Below are 23,070 nucleotides of genomic sequence, written 5' to 3' on the forward strand. Positions count from 1 at the left end.
ATGTGTATTTTTACTTTTCTTACTTTAAAACAACAGTAAATAAAGATGGCAGTATTTGGGCATTTTTTACTACAGGATTTGGCATTTTTTTGACCAAAGTTTGGCAGGATCTGTAATTTAAATATGGTCACCCTGTGACTATGCTGATTGCTGTCTAGTGTCTACTCTTTCATCTTTGTTTACAAGTTGAAAACAAAAGGAAAGGAATGCAACCAATGGCACAACAATAATTATAGAAAAAACACTTTGTTTAAAATAATAAGCAAGTAAGTATTTTTCTTTATATTTTCGAAATAATTCTAAGTCATGGTCATAATAGTTCAAATTATGTCAATGTTTATAAACGCACCTACCCAACACCTACCTATTCAGAGTTGAGTGTTCTAAAATAAAATGGTTTTGAAACCTAATACATAACCATTAACCAATTGTTATCGTAGCATAAATAATTTGTAATTAATATGGTCTAATGGATCGTTTACTTATCATTTTGGTGAACGGTTTCAATGTGTTTTATTCTTACAGGGTGCACCATACATGCTATAATACTTCATAGAAGTTACTCTTTGTGAATATGATTTGCTATTTATTATAAGATGGAAGGTCTATCGCAAAATGAGAAAATCATCTGGAAATGTTGGGACGACAAGTCCCCTCGCGATGTGGTCCGGGAGGCTGCAGCTAAGGGAACTTATATTAACCTGGCCATAAAATATCTAATGGCAAAGAATTCATGGAATGAAACTACAGCGAAAGACTGGTTTACAACTGAGGTTGGTATCTTATATAATGACTAGCTTTCATACAATAAATTACAGTTGAAACTCGACACAACTCTAAGGTCCTAGCCAAATGCCTAGGGGACTTAGGGCGAAATCACATCGGAATAGCAGCACAGCGGTGAGGTATTTCAATGTCATATTATGATCTTAAACTTTATCTTCATTATTGTAATAGGTATATAGTATCACTTGAGAAACTTGGGAAGTCTCACAGCCACCTGTGATTTTTCAAGCGATACTATGTATAATTTATAATCATATGACACTGAAAATGCTTGCAGTTGCGCTGCCATTCCGGTGTGATTTGAGCCTTAAAATGAACAAATTATATTGCCATTAATATTCAATGAAAGTTTTATACTTATGTCCTTATATCAGTTTATACCTGTGCAGATAATATTATGTTGGTTGGAATCATTTTAGGCAGCAGTGGTTATTCATCCACTTCTTATTTGTGACATACAATTTCATAGAAGTGCTCTTGATTATTCAAGAATATTGATTATGAATAAATACTTGACTACAAATAACTCTTAAAATACTTGCGTAATGTATTTTGACAACCTCTGTGGCTCAGTGGCTGGGCGAGTGGTCAGCATTCAAGCCGGGTGTTGCGGGTTCGAATCCTGCTGATGGAACAAACATTTTTCAATAATCCTGGGTCATGGATGTGTATTAAATATGTGTATCATATAATAAAACTCTTAAATACTTACTTATATATAAATTCTTTATATCTGAACCATTACATACCATAAATTTTTACAAAACTTTCAAAATACTTTTGTTTACACATAAACAGCTGTTTCTAAAAATAAATATACAATTTTTATTTTTTTACAAATACAGATTGCAATGAACCCCAAACTAAGCAGAGCCTGTATCTTGGTGGTCCCTAAAAGTAATAAATATATTTCCGTTGTCTGGTACCTGTAACACAAGTCCTTCAGGTACTTAGCACGGAGCCTAGACTGTGTGAAGTGTCCATAGATATTATTATATTATTATTATTATTATTAATTACAATAGTATAAATTGAATTCTATGTTTTTAAATATGCCTTAAATAGAATTTTGCTTATGCCCAGTTTCTGAGGTTTTTAATGGAAATGTTTTTATCTATTTACTAGCTCTTGTGAGAAAATGTGTTATTTTATAGGTCAAAGCATGGACAGTTCAACTGTTGGCCCAGAAACAAATATTCAAAGTGTTACATGTCCTCAACAAGTGCAACATAAATGCAGAAGACCACCTCATGGCCCTGGCCAAGGTAGCTACTGAAATAGATTACAGAGACTTCATTGTGGAACACCTCGAGAAACTTACCAAAGATACTGTTCAGCTGGACAGATGGGCAGATTTTAAAAGACACTGGAATTTACTAAGACATTTGGAAAAGTCTTTTGAAGTGGATGGAACTTTTAAACAGAATAAAGTCTTTGGAATAGCTGAGAACAGAGTTTTTGTTAATGAAAGTGAAATCAAAGCATTGAATATTGAGAAAATAGAGCAGTATCCAGCCGATTGGAAATGTAAAGTTGCAACTGTGCTGTTTTTTGACACCTTCGGTAAGTTTAATTTGTTCTAATATTGTAATTTGTAGGTGGGAATATAAATTTCTTAGCTCCAAAGCTTAAAAATAATTGAAGACGTAAATGGTTGAAGTGGATATCACTAGCATTTTATAACTTAAAGATCTCACTGTATGAGTTTTTTACCCACAGATGCAGTGGGTAAAAAACTCAAGTTTTTTTAAACCCACCACATCATCGGCCTGATAAATTATATTATGTATATAATAACTAATATAAAGTGGAAGAGTTTGTTTGTTTGTTTGAACGCGCTAATTTCAGGAACTACTGGTCCGATTTGAAAAATTATTTCAGTGTTAGATAGCCCATTTATCGAGGTAGGCTATAGGCTATATTTTATCACGCTAAGACTAATAGGAGCTAAGAAATAGAGGAAAATGTGGAAAAAACGGGGGAAATTATTTGAATATGCTTAGTATCTTAAGAACTACTGGAGCAATTTTTATGTTATTTGGCACACATGAAGAATAGATCACGCGAAGGGACATAGGCTATTTTTTGCGGAAAAATGTATGGTTTCCGTGATATTCCTAAATTACGCGGGCAAAGCCGCGCGGAACATCTAGTATTGTATAATCTGGCTATATAGTACCGTATATACATAAATCCACATTTTTTGATGGTGATGGAGATGATTTTAATCCATTGCTCGTCTTGCCAAAATACGTGCACACGTGATAAAAATGATTACAATACCTACATTAACATAAAATTAAACGATATTAATTTTTATTTTACCTTAGTACGTGATTAGCGTGTATTATTTTGCCTTTTTAGACTATATTTTATAATCTACCCACGCCCCATCTGCGCCATCTCAATACCCCCTAATTTTCTCTGGATCTTCTACTGCCCCCCCTAAAGTCTGAAACGCCCACAAGGTGGCGTTATCGCCCACGTTGAGAACCTATGATCTAAACAAATGTCTATCTATTACCGCCACTACAACTATAGGTCTACCAGAATCTGATGGCAAAAAGTGAGAAAAGAATTATTTTCTCACTTTAATTGGAATAAAACATTTTGATCCTTTTTTTAGGGTTCCGTAGCCAAAGGGTAGGAACGGGACCCTATTACTAAGACTTCGTTGTCTGTCCGTCTGTCTGTCTCCAGGCTGTATCTCAAGAACCGCTACAGCTAGACTTCTGAAATTTTCACAGATTGTGTATATCTATTGCCGCTATAACAACAAATACAGAAAATAAAATAAAATTAATATTTATGGGGGGCTCCCATACAACAAAAGTGATTTTTTCGGACTTTTTCGCTCTATATCTATAATGGCTTGAGGTAGGCACTTAGATTTTTCACACATTCTTTTGTTATATGTGTACTTTTTAATAATTTAATTTAAGTAATAATAATATTAAGATAAAATAAAAATTTAAGGGGGCTCCCCCTAAGGGGGCATACAAAAAACTCAATTTGTAGCCTATTTTTGCTCTTGTATGGGTACGGAACCCTTCGTGCGCGAGTCCGACTCGCACTTGGCCAATTTTTTTTTCTTATAGCGGCTGATTCTGTGTGTTAAACATGCAAATATAAAAATTTATCCATTGATGATCAAGGATATTTTTTGAAAATCTGCTGGCAAAAATTGCCATCAGATTCTGGTAGACCTATACATTTATACTGTACTCGGCGAAACATGGCGGTAGTGGTCATTGACTCCCTGTCAAAAAACTTGTCATTTTATATGTAAACCGCGATAGACAATGGACTAGGAACATCTGACACTTCATTGGCAATCGCGGCTTATATAGAAAATGACAAATTTTTGACAGGGAGTCAATGACCGCTACCGTCATGTTTCGCAGAGTACAGTATAATAAAAGTAACTGAGTTTTGTTTCCTCTTACAGAATTTTCTCTTCTGGACTTTTGTACACCAATTCAAATGTGGAACTATTTAATAGAACAGAACAAAGCTATGGTCCTCGTCAGATGGATAAACATACAGATGTCTGAAGTTGTAAGGGACATGAATGCGCGGTACAATTTTTTCAACGGCGATAGCTTCGTGCAAAAACTTCTACACATTGACACCAAAGGGTTTCAAAGCGAGGTTTTAGATACGCTAGACGAAATATTCCGAAAATGGCCGATATCGTCGGAGATGATTGCCAGTGTCTCCAAAAGCAAACACTGCTTTGATTACACCAAAATGTGTATCTACGACACCTTATCCTCCTACGGCATTATTGTCGACGAGGAAAAGAAAGATCTAATACAAATCATATCGAGACTGGTGAGGACACAGAATTTGAGGATCATAGATGAAATATTTTCTGAATCGTGTGCCACAATAAGCAAACGAGAGTTTTACTTGGAGCTAGCCAAGTATTGTGTCAAAAATAAGTTGTATAAGATGCTGACTCTATGTTTCGAGGATCATATACGCGAAACGGATTTGTCAGACGTCGAGCAAAGCGTTAAAGGCTGCATAGAGCTTTGGCTACTGTTTAAAAGCATCGAGCGGACGAGCGACAGACAGAGTCACGTGGTGCCGGTCTACAAAACGTGCCAGCAAATCGCCCAAAACGACATCGACGAATACATCTCCTCCAATCCATATCTCGTCCTCGGAATGATTCTTCTAGAGGATAACGCCAAACTATTCGATATATTCTCCAAGAACGAGTTTTTGCAGTTCAAAGATTTCAAGCTGCCGAACAAAAGATACGATCACAAGCTGCCACATCTATTCAATATTTACAAGAAGTACAATATGAAGAATTGCATGTACGAGCCCAAAGACGTCAACGTCTATCAGCTTCTGTCCGGCTACCGAGGCCTCGACGTGTCGAAAATATTCGAGTTTCAAATCATGAATATGAGTACGAACAACTCGATACCGGATAAGACCGACCGACGGAGCCTGGGCAGCCTCATATCTCATGAGGTGGACGTTAGGGACATCAAGCCGCTGACGCAGCGCGGCTTCGATATGCCAGATTTTGACAACGAGAAGCTCATCAAAAGGTACGGGTACGAAGCGAAGCTGAATCATATCTACTACCTGAAGCAGTACCGCCCCTGTAACGCTAGCCAAGCATTCGTGTCTCAACAGTATTTGACCTTCAATCGGCTTCAGGAGAAGAGCGTGAAGAGCGCTTGCTGCGAGGCGCATGCGTTAGCTCTGCTCAATTGGTACGACCCAGCCATGGCCGCTTGCTGCATATCCTTCGTCGCCATGATCGGCTGCAACCCCACACGATGCCGAGTCCACATGTCGGCCGCTAAGATGATCGAATCCCATCTGATGCGGAAGGGAATCCCGGAGAACGAGGCGAATAAGATTATCGGTGATCTCATGTCCCAACTTATACAGAGCAACGACAGCGCCGCGAAGGTTATTCTAGAAAACTTGGAGGATATAACCATGGCGAAACTTAAAGATATGAAAGAAAACAATAACTATGACATGTCGATTGTTTTGTATGAATCCCAGACAATGGTAAAGTTTGCGATGCTACATAACTTGCCTCTACCGGAGAAGCAGTTAAGGGCATTCGTAAAAGAGAATTCCTGGTTCAATTTCCTACTCTTTGGTGACGTGTTCCGATACCCTCTGAACCAGATGTTGCAGCTCTCGCAGGAGTTTGAGAAGAGGTCGTACGCTGAGCACTTGAAATACATTATGGTTCACAGAACAGTCGAGGATGACAAGGATCAGAAATCTGTGTCGAGTAACGGCCACAGAAAGCTATCGAGATTGAGTTCCGGAGAAGTTGTAAGTAAATGTCTTTCTTATGTAACGTTAAGCTGATTAATTCATTTAAATTACTGCCTACGTTAAGCCCGTAGCTTATATGAATCTACGATACAATACATAAGGTTTAGTTGTAAGATTAGGTCTACCTAATGCGGTCACAGCACCAGGTAAAATTATACTGCAACGGTACGACGCGACACATTACGTCATGGGAACCGCGTAGTTTTGCCGACCCTAAATGTGTCATACAATTTCATACAAGGAACATTTGCATATTTCAGAGCCCAACTCAGAGTATGATCGAGTGGCGGGGGGCGTGGCTGGGGCGGGAGCTGTGGGAGGTGGCGGCGGCGTGCCACGGGCCGGAGGACCCGCCCGCCGCGCTGCTGCGTGCCGCACACACCTACCGCGAGCCGCTGCTCGTGCTGCTGGCCAGCTGCTACGAGGTGAGTACACAGCACGATGGAGTAGCGGGGGTGGTCGCACATTTGCCAGCATCGTACGCGCCGTACGTACGTGTCGAACCATTACGCACCGCATAGTTCACGAAATGCGGCGCATACGTTGCGCATATGTGCGCGTTTTGACGTCATTTCATAAAACGAATTCTAAAATGCGGCGCGTTCGCCGCGTGCGTGCTAAATATAAGGGCAACATCTCGTCTGGTTATCATTGTCCGAAACCGTAATTCAAATACATATTATGTGTAAATAATAGCTTAGTTTTATTCCCTCCTTTTCGTTTACACATAGATGTAAGATTTCGTATTAGTTCTTATTGGAAAATGTATTATCTTGTGTCTCATTTTATGTTATTGCTGTCCCTTTCGCACAAAAACGTAGTGTGTTTTATACAATTGTTATTGCTGTCTCTTTCTTACATAGTTGTAGTACGTCTCACTCGAACGTTATTGTTGTCCCTCTTTTTTACATAACTTTATTTACACATTTTATTGTTAATTTATCTTATAAGAATGTTTGTTTACTATTGTATTAGCTTATAAGAATCTCATTTGATGTCGTGTGTGTAAAATTTTATATTTAAATAAACGGACTGCATTCGTTTGGCAACATCCGATAGACCCCCATGGGCTCTAACGGTACAAATTTCATATATAAACACGCGCTTTCTCGGTGCAAAAACATTCACATTTCACAAGTCAAGCAGATGCCTGCCTAAGCTCTGTCCGCCAACCCCAACACTCCGCACCAAGCAGCTCTAAGTATCCTCCTGTGTTTCTTTCTCATCTCCTCCACCTGCACCTCCTTCTCCAGGAAGAACCCTCATCCGGCATCCTTCACCCTCAAGATACAATCCACCGCTCCACCACCTGGCGACCACGGCCCCGCCGAGTTTGTCGTGTCGCCAACAACTGGTCCTTCAGAAGCCGGATCACTGCGTCAGCTCATGAAGAAAGAAGCTCGCCCTGAAGATTGCAGCCAGCCCTGGAGAAGAGAGAAGCTCGCCCTGAAGACGGCAGCCCAGTCCCGGAGAAGAGAGAAGCATTAAAGAAAGAAGCCCAGGAGAAGAGACGAAGCCCCTGCAGCCAAGGCCAGCGTCTAAGAAGAAAGAGAATAGAAACAAGTACGCGCGAGTGTTGGTGGTTGGCGTTGCTTACCTCCACCAATTACTTGGAAGCAACCCTCAATAATGTGCGTGGTGTTAAACGGCCCCTGCAGAATGCACGGAAGCATTGTGGACTGACCTGACGCCTCCACACACCTACCCAGGTGAATAGTCAGACCCCGTCGGCACGGTACGGTAACGCTCTGGGGCCACAAGTTGGCACGCAACGACGGGTGCGGACATTCCTCCCGCACTCTGATGCACCCGTGAGCGCCCGCGCCCTCTACCGGGAGGTTCCTACCTTCCTATCCCCTGCATTCCTATTCCCGGTTCGGCGTCACCGCGGTAGCAAGCTGACCGGGCTGTTAGTAGTAGGCTTTGTAGGTCGCGTTACGTGTAGGTAAAGACATTAAGTGAAGTGAAAGTGAAAAGTGTTAGTTTTAAGGTTAGGGCCCCTCGTGCGCAATGGAGAACGTGCGTGTGTTGCGCTCGGGCAAGACCACGCCCTCGTGGGAAGAGACGCCATCGTCAGGGCAGACCACGTCCCACGAGACCAACACATGGAGCAGAGGCACCGGCGTTGAAGACACGACGGAGAGCAGCGCGCGTACCGACGCTAGGGCCAAACAAAATTCAGAACCCGCGCAAATCGACAACGTAGTCGAAAATATAGGAAGTGTGCCGGGCACTATAGTTAACGTCCCCGGGGACAGAGCAAGCAGCAAATTATCCGCGTTGCAGGCCGAATTAGAATATCACAACTCCGAACTAGCACGGGCTAGGGCGGCGTCCGCAGCTGCCATGAGTCGGCTGGAAATAGCTAGGATAGAGCTAGGAGAATCCACCGACGCGGACCAGCCACCCAGATTGAATAAAACCCGAGTTGAAGGCTGGATCTTGGAGCAATGTGTTAGGCCGTCAACAAGCGCTCAAAACCCGGGACGAGACACGCGTCCGACCGAAAATAACGAACCGCGCGCCGGTAACACGTCGCTTAGCGACATGACATTGCTAGCCAACGCGATAGTTCAAGCGGTCAATTCGAGTAGGTCGGAAGCGAAGCCTAAATTCATGCATGAGTTGCGACACTTTGACGGAACAATTACGGAGTGGATGGCATTTAAATCCGTTTTTAATGACACCGCGGATATGTTCTCGGACATTCAAAATGTAGCTAGGTTAAGAAAAGCATTAAGAGGCGCGGCCCGCGAAACAGTTAGAGCTCTGCTTTTCACGGTATCGGACCCGTACGAAATATTAGACACGTTAGAACGGCGATACGGCAGGCCTGAGCTACTTATTCTCTCCGAAATCGAAAACATAAAACGTTTGCCTCGTATGACGGAAGACGGGCGCAATGTGAGTAGTTTCGCGAGTAAGATTTCAAACACGGTAGCGGCCATAAAGTCACTTAACCTGCCACAATATTTGTATTCTCGCGAGTTAGTAGGTCGAATAGTCGACAAATTAAACATTATTTTAAAATATAAATGGTACGAATTCAAGTCGGAGCTCGATGGCCAGATTTCTCAATATTATGGCGGATCAGTGCAGCGCGATGTTCGCGTACGAAACGGCGAGAGAAGAGAAACTAGGCAGAATAAAACCGCGCGCGGTAAACACGGCTCGCACAAGAGCACCGAAATCGTCGCGTTATGATAGCGACAGTTCATGCGATCGATCGGACTGCGATGTTATGTACGAGCCGCGTAAAGTCGTAGCAACCGCGAATAGACCTCCAGCCAAAAAAGAATATAGGCCGAAACAACGCACGCCGCGCCCCGCGACAGAGGCGCCATGCTCCGTGACGGAAGCGCCGTCAAACTCGTCCAATAGGAATAATTGGCCCGTGTGTTCAGGCTCCCATACGACTATTAATTGTGCAGATTTCATTAAACTTAGCGTATCGGAAAGATGGGACACAGCTAAAAATAGTAAACATTGTTTTAGACGGTTAAACAACTCGCACGGGCGAACTTTCAGATGTAAATATATTCCGTGCGGCATAAAAGGTTGCGAAGCGTCTCACAATAAATTATTGCACGGCAGCGGCAGTGCAACGCCGCCCGCTAGCGGAAATATAAGTACAATAAATCACGTTCGCGCGTCTAACACCTACCTCAAAGTGGTGCCGGTTGAGATAAGTGGCCCAGTGGGCACCACCGCTACATACGCCTTGCTGGATGAGGGCTCTACATTGACCCTCGTTGAGCGTACGATAGCGGACAGTGTAGCACCCAGGGGTCGCAGCCAGCTACTTAAGTTGGAAGGGGTAGGGGGTAACCAGATTGACGACCCCGAATCGTGCAACATATCATTGTCAATCCGCGGCGCGTGTAGCCGAAACATAGAAAAAATGAGCGCTAGCACAATCGGTAATTTAAACCTTACGCAGCAATCGGTAAGTAAAGACCTTGTTCACCAGTGCAGCCACCTAGCGGAGTTAGAGGACGAACTGTGTTACGAACAGGCTAATCCTACGATACTTATCGGCCAAGATAACTGGCACTTAATTACGTCTCGACAATTACGTGTCGGAAATAAGGGCCAGCCGGTGGCGTCGTTAACTAAGTTAGGATGGGTCCTGCACGGGCAGGACGCAAGCTCGCGTAATTTAAACAATGTTCAGTTCATAAGTCACGTAAGAACTTCGCAGTCCGAGGATCCCGCGTTAGAATTGATTAGGAATTATTTTAGCATAGAGTCGTTAGGTATAGAGCCGCGTAAACCTAAAGCGGACCCGGACGAGCGCGCGCTAGCTGTCTTAAATTGAACTTGTAAGAAAATGAACGATTGCGATCGGTATGAGTCGGGCTTATTGTGGAAAACCGACAATGAAGTGATGCCGGACAATAAGAAACAAGCCCTCAGCCGTCTGTACAATCTGGAAAATAAATTAGATAAAAACGTAAACTTAAAAATAGAATATTCAAAACAAGTAAATAACTTGCTATGTTCGGGTTACGCGGAACTAATGAGCACCCCGGCCACATCGCCTCGCACCTGGTACTTACCTCATTTTTCAGTGGTTCATTCTCAAAAAGGTAAGGTGCGACTGGTCTTTGACGCTGCGGCTAAATACGGGGGAAAATGTTTAAATGACGCGCTGTTAACCGGGCCCGACTTATTGCAGTCGCTTTTCGGCGTTTTAGTTAGGTTCCGCGAAGGAAAAATAGCAGTAGTAGCGGACATCAAAGAGATGTTCTTACAAATAAAAGTAATTGAATCGGATCGCGACAGCCTTCGTTTTCTGTGGCGAGGCGACGATAGAAACATCCCCCCGCGAGAATACCGTATGACCTCGCTTATTTTTGATGCGGCCTCGTCGCAATGCGTGGCCATTCATGTAAAAAATAAAAACGCACAAAACTTTAGTTCGGAGTACCCGAAGGAAGCTAAAGCTGCGGAACGGAACTTTTATATGGACGATTACTTAGACTCATTCGACGACGCGGACGAAGCCAGGCAAGCGGTCAATGCCATGTACAAGATTAACTTAGGCGCTTCGTTCGAGTTACGCGGTTGGGCGTCGAATGTGCCCGAAGAACGTTTCCGATAAGCGAATTAGCGGCGCGACGACTTTAGGAAAAAGCGATACAGAGAGGACATTAGGTCTCATTTGGAACCACGCTCGCGACACTTTAGGATTTAACGTGAACTTCAGAAACACGTCATCTAGTGTAATTATAATAAAGTCACTAGCGCCGTCATGTCGATTTTCGACCCGTTAGGATTAGTTTCGCCGGTAACCATGGTAGGTAAGTGCCTCATTCAGGAAATATGGCGTAGCGGCGTAGGTTGGGACGATCCCATAACTAAGGAACATCACATTACGTGGATGTCGTTTATTAATAATTTAAACTTGCTGAGGACTTTCGAAATAGAAAGATACGTACCTGCCCCGCTCTCTGGCGAGGGGGGTTACACATATTTTGCGATGCTAGCGAAAAAGTTTATTCGGCCGCAGTTATTTCGTTAGCATGAATAATAATACAAAGACGGCTAGATTAGTTACGGCAAAGGCGAAAGTAGCGCCGTTAAAATCAATTTCAATACCGCGATTAGAGTTGCAAGCCGCGGTTTTGGGTTCCCGCTTAGCAGAGTCCTTAAAACGGGAATCGGTCTATAAAATTAAAAAGTCGTATTACTGGTCGGATTCAAAAACGGTATTAGCATGTATTAGGTCCGATCCGCGTACTTTTAAGTCGTTTGTCGCGCACCGGCTAGCCGAGATCGAAAGTACAACGACCCCGGCCGACTGGCGATGGGTGCCGAGCGCCGACAACGTCGCGGACGACGCTACCAAAGGCATTCCGGCGAATTTTAGTTCGACACATAGATGGTTTACGGGACCTAGCTTTATTTTAGACGACCCCGCGACATGGCCGCGCGAAAAGCGGACTGCGGCTCCCTTACCCCCTTCAGGGGGGGGGAGAGAATTATTAAGCAGGTTCACGTCTGTGTAGAACGTGTAAATAACGATTACTTGCCTAAAGTTGAAAGGTTTCAAAGTATAAGCGCCTGGTACGCGCTGCTGCCACCGTCTTGCTCTCGGCTGAGGCATTTAAAGCCAAATTGCTCAAGAGAAAAGTAAATACGGAAATCTCTCCTGATCACATCAGACTAGCAGAATTGCTGCTCATCAAGAGGAGTCAGAACATCTCGTTCGCGGACGATATAAAGACAATAGAGGCTGGGCAGCGACCACCGAAGAGGTCCCCATTTCACAAGCTTGCTGTGAAACTCAACCGCAGCGGGATATTATACCTTGATAGCACAGTTAAGGAAGAATACAATCTGCCTGTCCTACATGCGAAGGAAGAATTTACCCGGCTGTTAGTGCATCACACGCACGCAGTATTTAACCACGGCAATCACCAAACCGTGATGAACGAGCTCCGACAGCGCTACCACATAATTGGACTACGCAGCATCAAGTGTCAATGGTGTAGAACCTACAAGGGAACTCCCTCTAAAGACTTTCCCAGGCGGGCGAGTTCGAGTAGCAGAAGTCTGTACAGCCACCGGACTAATTCGTCGCCCAGCCTCTCGTCTGATTCTCCCAAGCAGCCAGGAAAAAAAAAAAAAGATTTCGTATTAGTTTTTATTGGAAAATGCATTATCTTGTGTCTCATTTTATGTTATTGCTGTCCCTTTCGCACAGAAACGTAGTGTGTTTCATACAATTGTTATTGCTGTCTCTTTCTTACATAGTGGTAGTACGTCTCACTCGAACGTTATTGTTGTCTCTCTTTTTTACATAACTCTATTTACACATTTTATTGTTAATTTATCTTATAAGAATGTTTGTTTACTATTGTATTAGCTTATAAGAATCTCATTTGATGTCGTGTGTGTAAAATTTTATATTTCAATAAACGGACTGCATTCGTTTGGCAACATCCGATAGACCCCCATGGGCTCTAACGGTACAAATTTCATATATAAACATGCACTTTCTCGGTGCAAAAACATGCACATTTCACAAGTCAAGCAGATGCCTGCCTAAGCTCTGTCCGCCAACCCCAACACTCCGCACCAAGCAGCTCCAAGTATCCTCCTGTGTTTCCTTCTCATCTCCTCCACCTGCACCTCCTTCTCCAGGAAGAACCCTCATCCGGCATCCTTCACCCTCAAGATACAATCCACCGCTCCACCACCTAGCGACCACTGCCTCGCCGAGTTTGTCGTGTCGCCAACAGTATGTATAATAATTTCGGAAAATAAATATATTATCTCTTATTTATATTTTCAGCCAAACGCGATAGACACACTCTGGGCGCAGTGGATTCTGTCGGGCATCGAACTGAGGGTCCACAGTCGGGAGGCGCTACTAGCGGAAATATCCCAGTTGTCTTCGGCGAGACTGCTGCAAAGAATAGCCGAGGTGTGCCTGCTAGAGGGATACCTGACCACGCTCCACGAATCCATACTTATATTCATGCAGGTAAATAAAAAAAAAGTTTTGAGCTTATCTTAAACATGTAAACGAGTAAAAAAGACACGGAATTGATATAAAAAAAATTAAAAGGGGGACGATTCCCGCTCCATACAATCTGGTCGAGGACCGCATATCAAAATGCTGACCAAAAAACATAATATAAAGATTGTTACTTTGTGAGGGAAGCTTGACGTCTAAAAACGCTAAGAATTATTATTTTTGATTTATCAATACTCCATAATTTTAATGTTATTCGTAGCCTGTTACACGCTGCACGGTCAGTTATTTTTAACAGGCAAAACGTTTTTTGTCTGAATTTTAATACATATATGATTTTTCATCATATTTCCAGGACAGTCCTCTAGTATTGCTTACCTCATTCCTACACCGTTGCGTGAATCTTCGTGCGTTTGACAACGAGACGCGGAAACACCTCACCAGCTTCATCAATTACTACCAGCGTAAATACAGTATGGACACCAATGGATTCTCCTGGGATCTGTCAAAGGAATCTCTCCAAAATATCGCCGTCTCGCTCATCAAGATAGCTCTAGAACATTGCTTCGATAGCGCATATCATCAGCGGGAATTGCTCAAATGTCTGAAAGATGTCAGCTTCGAAAAGGATCTTCTTGGTGGGTTTTTTTTTAATATTTACCTTTTTAAGAGTTTTAAATTTCCAAACTATTTAGACTTCAGTCATTAAAATATGTTGGACTAGAGCGAAGGCTTGTTAAATTCATAAAAGCAATTTATTTCATGTTATCGTAGACTGCCAAAATTATTCTGGTTTTCCGATAGTCAAGTAAAATAATCGTAGGGAAATAATGAACAGATACACTGAAAACGTATGCATATACCTTGTGCGTACGTACTCAACAACAACATTACACTAAAAATAACTACGAGGGCTGCTATTTATGTATCCGGAATTAAAAAAAGAAACAAACATATATCATTTAATATGGTTTTATTGCTTTTCAAAATATTCGCCGCGATGATCGACACACTTTTGCATACGCTGGAACCAATTTTCATAGCACTTTTTCCATTCTGATTGAGGTATCTCCAAAACGTGCATTTTGAACGCATCAACAGCCTCTTCGCGGCTCGAAAAACGTTGACCACGTAATTTGTTCTTCGCGTATGGAAATAAAAAGAAATCGTTAGGTGCCAAATCAGGGCTGTACGGCGGATGACCAGTCAATTCGATCTTTTGACCCTCCAAAAACTGAGTTGTTTCAGCTGAGGTGTGACAGCTAGCATTGTCGTGATGTAATATGATTCTGCGTTGTCGGTTGTCCTTTCTTATTTCTTCAAAGACTTCTGGTAAACAAATGGTCGTATACCATTCAGAATTAACCGTTTTACGATTCTCTAATGGCACTGTAGCCACATGTCCATTAATTCCAAAAAAACAGGCGACCATTTGCTTCAAAGTACTTTTTGCACGAGTAACTTTTGTTGGTTTCGGCTCATCTTGGAACACCCACACCGTTGACTGTTGTTTAGTTTCGGGGTCATATGCATAGATCCAAGATTCATCACCTGTGTAGATATTATAAACGGCTTTTGACGTACCACGGTTGTATTTTTTTATCATTTTTTTGCACCAATCGACACGAGCCCGTTTTTGATCGATTGTCAAGTTGTGCGGAATCCAACGCGAACATATTTTTTTTACAGCCAAATGTTCGTGTAATATCTTATGTATGCTCGTCATACTTATGCCTAAGGACGCCTCTATCTCGCGATATGTAACATGACGATCACGCATTATTAGTAGCACAGCATCTATATTTTGTGGGACAACAGCTGTTTTTGGGCGACCTTCTTTATTTTCATCCGTGAGCATAGACCGCCCACGATTAAACTCACTGTACCAGTGATAAACAGTGGTTTTTGATGGTGCTTCATCTCCAAAAGTTGCGGTGAGTTGAATAAAGCACTGTTGTTGATTTAGCCCACGCCGAAAATCGTAGTAAATCATTGCACGAAAATGTTCACGCGTTAAATCCATGGCAAATGAAGACACGCAATTTTCAAAATGACGCCACAATGGAAAAATAATTGACAGTCACATGAAACAAAATGTATTCTTCAACCAAAGAGTTCTATTTTCAAATGTTGTAATTACTTTTTAAATATTGTTCTTGTAAGTGGCCAGTTCCGGATACATAAATAGCAGCCCTCGTATAATATAATATATAAAATTTATTTTACTAATTATTTATTTTTTACAGTTCCATCTCCCAACTTCTCATCGATATACGACATAGTGGAGATATCGATGAAGACATCCCTAGTTGTAAACATATCGAGAATAATGGCGGACGACGGAACCAAGTATCTACAGGAGTGTATTGAAAAATATACGTCCAGTGCCGAGTACAGTGTAGCTACCAATATTGCCAAGCTAACTAATTTGCCGGTCGACGAGATTTTAATCACAGAGTGGAGTAGAAAGTTCAGCAAAGTGGAAGAAGATATGGCTTTAGCCGAAGATGATGTGCAGGAAAAGAGTTACACGCTTTTCCTAGCTCAGACCAGCGAAGCGTTCAAAGAAGCGGGCGTTTCTTTCGCAAACGCCACAGATTTTCTTCTCAAAGTTGCAAATTCTATAACCGATGACGCTCAGAAGTTCTACGCGTACAGAATCATAGTTAATTGGTTCACGGAAAACCACGAGTATGGGGAAAAAAGAGAGAGCATTGAACACAAAATGTGGGACTCGTATTTCGTTTCTTCGGAGAGTGATCTGTTTCTTGGTGACGCCCAATCCACTCTCTACTATGTGATGAACAATCAGAAGCTGTTTGAGGACAAACAAACTGACAATACTTTCGCCATGACGCTGCAAGAAATAGAAGTCGAGTCGGACATAATGAACATCGAAAACGTCGTTCTATTGGAAAAGATTGACGATATTAATAGTTTTCGTGCAGCTGTGAACCGATTGCTAGAACTTAAGCTTGTAGTCGAAGCGTTTAGGTTGTCAGCTCTATACAAGATATCTGAATGCGAGTACAGACCGCTGGTGTGTCCGGTGCAGATAATGCGGACTTGTCTGAAGTTAGCTGAGGGTACTTTGTCTCCGTACGAGCTTCCGGCGGAAATACGTCTCGTCATATCTTCTCCAAAGCTTCAGAATAAATTGTCAGGTGTGTATGGTTTAGTCAATATTTCTCCAAATACGCTTTAGATGTGTCCCTTAATTTGTCGTTCCTTAGCCTTAGTCTTTCTTTAGGCGCGTTTATTTCAAGTTCGCGTTATGAAAGAGGGGGTCGTAATAATAATAATATTGCGTCATGACGCCGTCACGATTTCGGACAGAAGTTTCACTTCTCACACGTTTACTCTGTACACACGCATTTTTTTTATGGTAAATGGAGTTGGTTATTCTTAGCCGGCCCCTAGACGAGCAATTTTATTGTCAATATTTGTATTGCGTAATATTATTTATAACTGTCTAGGGTTGAAATTGAACACCGCGCGCCTTCAATCTAATTGTCAAATAAACTGTTCAATAAAATTGCTCGTCTAGGCGGCCGGATAGACTTAATTATTATTCTTCTACAGGTTCTCAATCGGAGACAAGTTTCGAGGAGTTAGTCGTAATAGCGGGTTGCGAGGGCGAGGCGGGCTCGCTGGCGGCGCGACACGACGCCGACACGCTAGCGACTATAGACGCGCTAGCCGTGCGCACCGGGTTCGCGCCCGCTAAACAGGTACAAAAAATACTTGAGAGGTGTCAATGGGACACCTGGATGGAACGAAGTTTAAAAAAAAATCAAATTTCCCGCCATAGAGGATTTGTAGAATTTTAAATTTCTCGACAGTGACGTCATCGCCACATCAACGAGCTTCGCAGGTACTAAAATAAGTGTCGGTCAAAAAGTGTCGTCACAACTTTTTCCGTCTAGCCCCCTTTCGCAACGCGCTATAAGGAACTTCGTTCCAATTATGGTAGCTACAGAGTACTATTAGAGAAGTTGATTCCTAGGTAGATGGGAGACCTACGTAGTTTGGTCGCGTTACGTCAAACCCAGCCGACAGATCACAATTAACATTGAATTGACATGATCCGACCAAATGACGTTGGTATAACTGCCTAGAAATCAATTTTCTCGATAGTATGTGCGACGGTAAATTGGTATCCTACAGGTTACCAATCGGAGACAAAATTCGAGGAGCTAGTCCACCGTAGTACTGACTACGGTAGGCTAGCTCCTATGGTAATCTCAAAACAATTTCGTAGTAGGCCTACTGAGGCCTACTACGAAATTGTTTTGAGATTCAAACAATCGGACGAGAATGCCGCGTCCTGCTCTAACAACGTCATTTTACGTTTGTTAGAGTGGGACTCGGCATTCTCGTACGATTGTTTGAGTCTCAAAATGGTTTCGTGGTACGGTCCCTGGCTTTTTAGTATCTACATTTTATATCATAAAAACGCTAAAATGCATGTCATAATTTTTTAGGTTGCCAGCTACTTCCGTATCGCGCTGCAGATTGGCTGGGACTACGTATCGGTGCTCAAAAATCAGAACAGACCTCTGGACTTCATTAATCTCGTCAGCGGACGAGCTCGCATGAGCCTCGCTAATCTTGTGTTCAGAACATTCAATGTGCCGTCAAAACAAGTAAGTAAAATTTTATAGATAACGTGTTAAGAATTCAAAGTAAAAAAAATAATAATAAGCTAAACTGGTAAATTATATTGTTTTCCCTCTAACAACTAACTAATAAAAAGATCTACCCTGTGTACACGCGTTAAAGTTATATCTTAATATAAGATATAGCTTATAACAATATTCTACATAATATTATGTAATATTAAATTCTCTTGGTAGACAATAGACATAGACAAAATCGGATTTATTAATACGTTTATATTATATACACAGTGTTGGTCTTTTTTTTTTATTTATGAAATTATTATTGTTGTAAACACATTTGATTGTATTTTATATATTTATAGATCGCAGAATACTTATGCCGAGAGTTAGTCGCAGCTATCATCTCACCACATCTGGTAAAAACCTCCACCTTCCGACAGAAAGAACACTTTCAGTACACACTCTGGGGCTACGTGCTCGATTCTGACATGGAGATGTTTCTCAACATGCGACCAGACTCCTGCAGCCACATCGGCAGGCTTATTCTAGACCATCTCATGGCATTCCAGAAGATCTACAAAGTTACGAATCCAACGCAATCTGAAAACGTCTTAGACGATAGCAATTTAGATGTAGAAACATTAATAGATGAAGAATATCAGAATATAGAAGGCGACGAAATTGAATCCATACTTACGGAGGAAGGTACTCTTATGTCGGCTGAAACGGAATCTGTCTATTCTGTTGCGTCGCTCTACGCGGGAAATAAGCAGTCGAGAGAGTCGAGGAGAAATCTCTTCGACGTTATAACGAAAAGCAACATCCACATACGATATGAAATCAAATCCAATATTAGGAAGATTACGAAAGGTGCCAAGTTGTCTACAAAGCAGGTCAGTATGCTTATAGATAGTATACAGTATGCTTTAAAAATAAATTTGTATAATAATGGTCGTTGAAGATAAATAATTTAAATTTTTATTTGTTGTTCAGCATAATGGACACGAATCTCAGAAAAAAGAGCATCATTTTTGTTTCAAGGTGCACAAAACTCCTAATTGCTGGCAATTTAACAACTTTTTATGACAAAAATTATTTAAATGACATTTAAAAAAGGTCTGTATTACCTTAACAGGTGAACATAATCTGCATCGAGTTGCTGGTGGTGGCGCACGAGTGTTTCACGTCAGCGTGCGACACGGAGGGCGTGGCGGTGGCGCTGCGGTCGGCGCAGGCGCTGGCGGCGCGGCTGCTGGCGGCGCGCTCCTGGCGGCTCATGGTGCGCCTGCTGACCGGCCTCGCGCGGTACACCGAGTGCGCATACATCCTGCAGGTACGTGAGGACGCAAACGTATACGCGTATATGTACGCAAAATAACGCACATGTACGCAAAAGTTGTCTGTGGTATGTTGCGTTGAAACGAACATGTACGCGTACCCACCGGTCATCGGATGGCGTACGAACGTGCATATAATGTTATGTATAATAACAAAAACATAATCAATAAAAGCTAGCAAAATACTTCATGATGCACAAACAAATAAAACAAATATATTGTGATGGAATAGTCCGTCTAAACTCTAAAGACTGTGATGTCTCAAGTAAGCGCTCGTCCTAAATATAAGCTTTTCTATTAATTGTTGTTCAAAGATAATTTCATTAATTTCAGGCGCTCCGTGAGAACCACCAATTCGAGTTTCTCCTCGGCCAGTTTGACTACATGTTAGGCCAGCAGCAGGACAAGATCACGGAGTTCAAGCACGGCCTCCTAGACTTCCTGAAGACGCATTGTCCGGGCGACACGGACACATACATCATGGTCGCCCTACACTTCAACATGTACGCCGAAGCCGCTAACGTCAAGAAGAAACAGGCGCTAGCTCTGATAAATGATTTAGAAAAGATGGCCGGGGAAAAGGCGTCGCCGAAGAAATCTAATCAGCCGGTCTGGCTACAGATACACGATAATGTGCCAACGCGGACCATGCTAGAGACGGCGCTAAACCACTGTACGGATGCGGCGGAGTTGTATCTGCAGGGTGGTTGTACGGGCTTCGCGGGTGAAATGGCGATGTTGGCACAACAGATCGCGCTACAAATGTCGCTACTAAACGCGTCCCCAACGAGACTCATATTGAACAGGACGACGGGACAACTGTATACCCTGATTAGTGAATATTTAAGGTATTTTAATGCTTCTATACTCATCTTACTAGTGTGAAACATAATAAGTATTTTTTGACTCGAAAGCCTATATACTTCGCGATAAGTCAGTTAATATTTATTTTACAATTCGCGCCAATCTGTTTCAAGTGTCTGCTCCGATGGTTGTTGTCGGATCATATGAATAATAAAATATTATATAGACAAAACGAGCTTTTGCCTGCGGTTTCGCTCGCGTTAAGAAGTATGATTATACATATACAAACTTTCATTCCCTATTTTACCCCCTTGGGGTTGGAATTTATCAAAATCCTATATTAGCGGATGCCTTCGTCATAACATCTACCTGCATGCAAAATTTCAGCCCGATCCGTCCAGTGGTTTGGGCTTTGAGTTTTATATATATAGTTTTTTAACCATTGAAAAATCTACAATTAATCATCATTTACCTTGTGGAAAGAACTGAAAATGAAAATAACAAAAATATGAACCTTTTCAAATAATAAGAAAGAGAAACGTAAACGACGTACGAACTTTGCAATAACGTTGTGGCTTTGCAATATAATAAATAAATGTTATCGCACGTAGGTATGTTAGTCATTTTTACGCACAAATCAGAGATTACTCCGTCACTCCTTTTTTATTTTCGTTCGATGTCATATTATTATTTTCTTTAGAGTATTACTTTTCGTTGCAGTTTCATGGAGGGTCTAGTGGCGGGCGCGAGTCACGGCGCGGCGTGGCGCGAGCTGGCGTACCGGCGCGCGCTCACCAACGACCAGCGATACATCCGCGACTGCGTCACGTACAGACCCGACGTCGCCGCTTACTTCCTTGACAGGTTAGTTACGTAGACCCCCAGTTTAGACACCGTGGAAATCGCGCGGTTCAGACCCTAATGGCGCATTTTCATTGGTCGTTAACTCGTTTGATATATAGGCAGTGTGGGAGAGGAGGGAGGTGCTGTACGCATGCCTATGCGTACACTCACTCATTTACTAGGTTGAGGTTTATTTCGCGGATTATTACTAAAAATAATAACAAACTAAATTTTTAAAAATATGTATAATAATATAATCCTATAATTTACGATAAATAAAAAATCGCAGTGCAGGATGCAAGATAGTAGAGTTCTGCCGATCTTTTTGTTTTTCTGGAGTTAGTTGTATTTATTTATTTCATATTGTAATGCATTAATATTCTTAATTTTTGTTTCTCTACTATCTCAGATACAATTCGGAGAAAAACAAAACGCCGCAGTCGAAGGCAGCCATGACAGACCTACGATCTCTACTCAGATGACGAAGCGTCGCTTAGCCGCTAAAGATCTCAACTTAGCCACTAAAGGGGCCCATTCATGGCAGGCCGCCTTATGCAGGATAGTGAATGGTGTCGCAGGCCTGCATGGCCGGCCGGCAACGACACCATTCACTAACCTGCATAGCCGGCGGACGGCAAGGCGGCCTGCCGTGAATGGGCCCTTTAACTGCAGGCTTAGGGCCTGTTTCACCACTTCCTGATAAGTGCCGAATAGGCTATTCACCACTTAAATTGACAGATCAAGTATGCAGAATAAAAGTTGTGAAAAGCCTATTCGGCACTTTATCAGAAAGTGGTGAAACAGGCCCTTAGCATAACATTAGAAACGGGAAAGAATGGACATACTGACAGATGCATAGTGTCAAAATGGCGGATTTCCCTTGTCAATCTGTCACTTTATCTATTATTTCGTAGAAAGAAACCGTTACTATGGCGACCATGCTAAGCCTGCTGATAAAAATATCCACATTGTGAGTACAGACGTCATAGTCATAATTTTTTTCTTGTCTGTAGAGATATCAGATGAATCATAAAAGCACAACGTGGATTTTTAATAATATGGGGCTGTTATTATAAAAGTATATTAGTTAAGAATATTATCCAAAGCGAATATTTTTATCATGTTATTTCTATATTATTATTTTATTATGGGCTCGATTATGTCTTTTAAAGTGTTATTTTTATTACTGTGATATCTAAATTGACTGAAAAGATGTATTTTTATAGCTTTGTAGATTTGAATAAATGACTATATTATAAATATTATATAGCTTTATTATTCACTACGACGAAGGCAATAATACCAAAATTACAATTAAAAATCATTTTAGGTTCCCTACAAAGGCAAAATGAAACTATATAAGTTTTTATATATTTTTTTTTAATTTATAAATAAAATATGAACCCAACACAAGAATATAGTACATGTTAAAGAGAGAAAATCTAAAGCCCTAATTTAGGGTACAGGTGAAAAGAACATCAGTCCTTCTAATACTCAAATACACAATTAAGTAACACATAATACCGATCTGATATAAAAAAATATTACAAAAATATCAACTATAAAATCAGTGTTGAGTACAATACTCGAGTCTAAAATGGTTGATCCCTGTTTTTAAATAAAATAATTTTTAGTAATGGCGATAGCCAGTGACTGTACAAAGCACGTGATTGATGTTTTAATAATTTTTATTTTGTACAATTATTAATTAGGAAACAACACTTTTTACCTAATTTTAGGCCTAAGCCTATATAAGTAAATTCACTATTTAAGAATTCGCCATTACTATTTAAGCAAAGGAAAACAAAAAGTCGAAACAGCCAAAAGTAAAAAAAATATAAAAATAAAATACTATGCACATGCGAGTATTCAA

At 41.6% G+C, this 23,070-nt stretch overlaps 1 protein-coding gene across 2 annotated transcripts; it reads left to right on the forward strand.

Moving 5' to 3' along the window:
• The first annotated feature begins 242 nt into the window (after window positions 1-242).
• On the forward strand, window positions 243-21,721 carry LOC121732109 (spatacsin). Of its 2 annotated transcripts, none has more exons than XM_042121904.1 (15): window positions 243-266; window positions 526-773; window positions 1,941-2,349; window positions 4,235-6,105; window positions 6,369-6,533; window positions 13,409-13,600; window positions 13,947-14,229; window positions 15,838-16,755; window positions 17,174-17,322; window positions 18,076-18,237; window positions 18,576-19,106; window positions 19,349-19,546; window positions 19,884-20,398; window positions 21,075-21,218; window positions 21,607-21,721. In XM_042121904.1, exons 2-15 carry the CDS (start codon window positions 597-599, stop codon window positions 21,677-21,679), a joined length of 5,787 nt encoding a protein of 1,928 aa, XP_041977838.1. In that variant the 5' UTR covers window positions 243-266; window positions 526-596; the 3' UTR covers window positions 21,680-21,721. The 2 variants fall into 2 exon arrangements, with proteins under 2 accessions (XP_041977838.1, XP_041977836.1); XM_042121902.1 differs by having other exon boundaries at window positions 251-270.
• The last annotated feature ends 1,349 nt before the right edge of the window (window positions 21,722-23,070 follow it).

This window comes from Aricia agestis, chromosome 11 (genome assembly GCF_905147365.1).
Source record: "Aricia agestis chromosome 11, ilAriAges1.1, whole genome shotgun sequence".
In the NCBI taxonomy this organism is placed as follows: Eukaryota; Metazoa; Arthropoda; class Insecta; order Lepidoptera; family Lycaenidae; genus Aricia; species Aricia agestis.

Bases quoted from the DNA above. Each gene is read 5' to 3' on its own strand.
- LOC121732109 (XM_042121904.1), top strand. From the start codon at position 597: ATGGAAGGTCTATCGCAAAATGAGAAAATCATCTGGAAATGTTGGGAC. The intron at 2,350-4,234 runs GTAAGTTTAATT...TTCCTCTTACAG, and splicing joins GCTGTTTTTTGACACCTTCG to AATTTTCTCTTCTGGACTTT. The intron at 17,323-18,075 runs GTACAAAAAATA...ATAATTTTTTAG, and splicing joins GGTTCGCGCCCGCTAAACAG to GTTGCCAGCTACTTCCGTAT.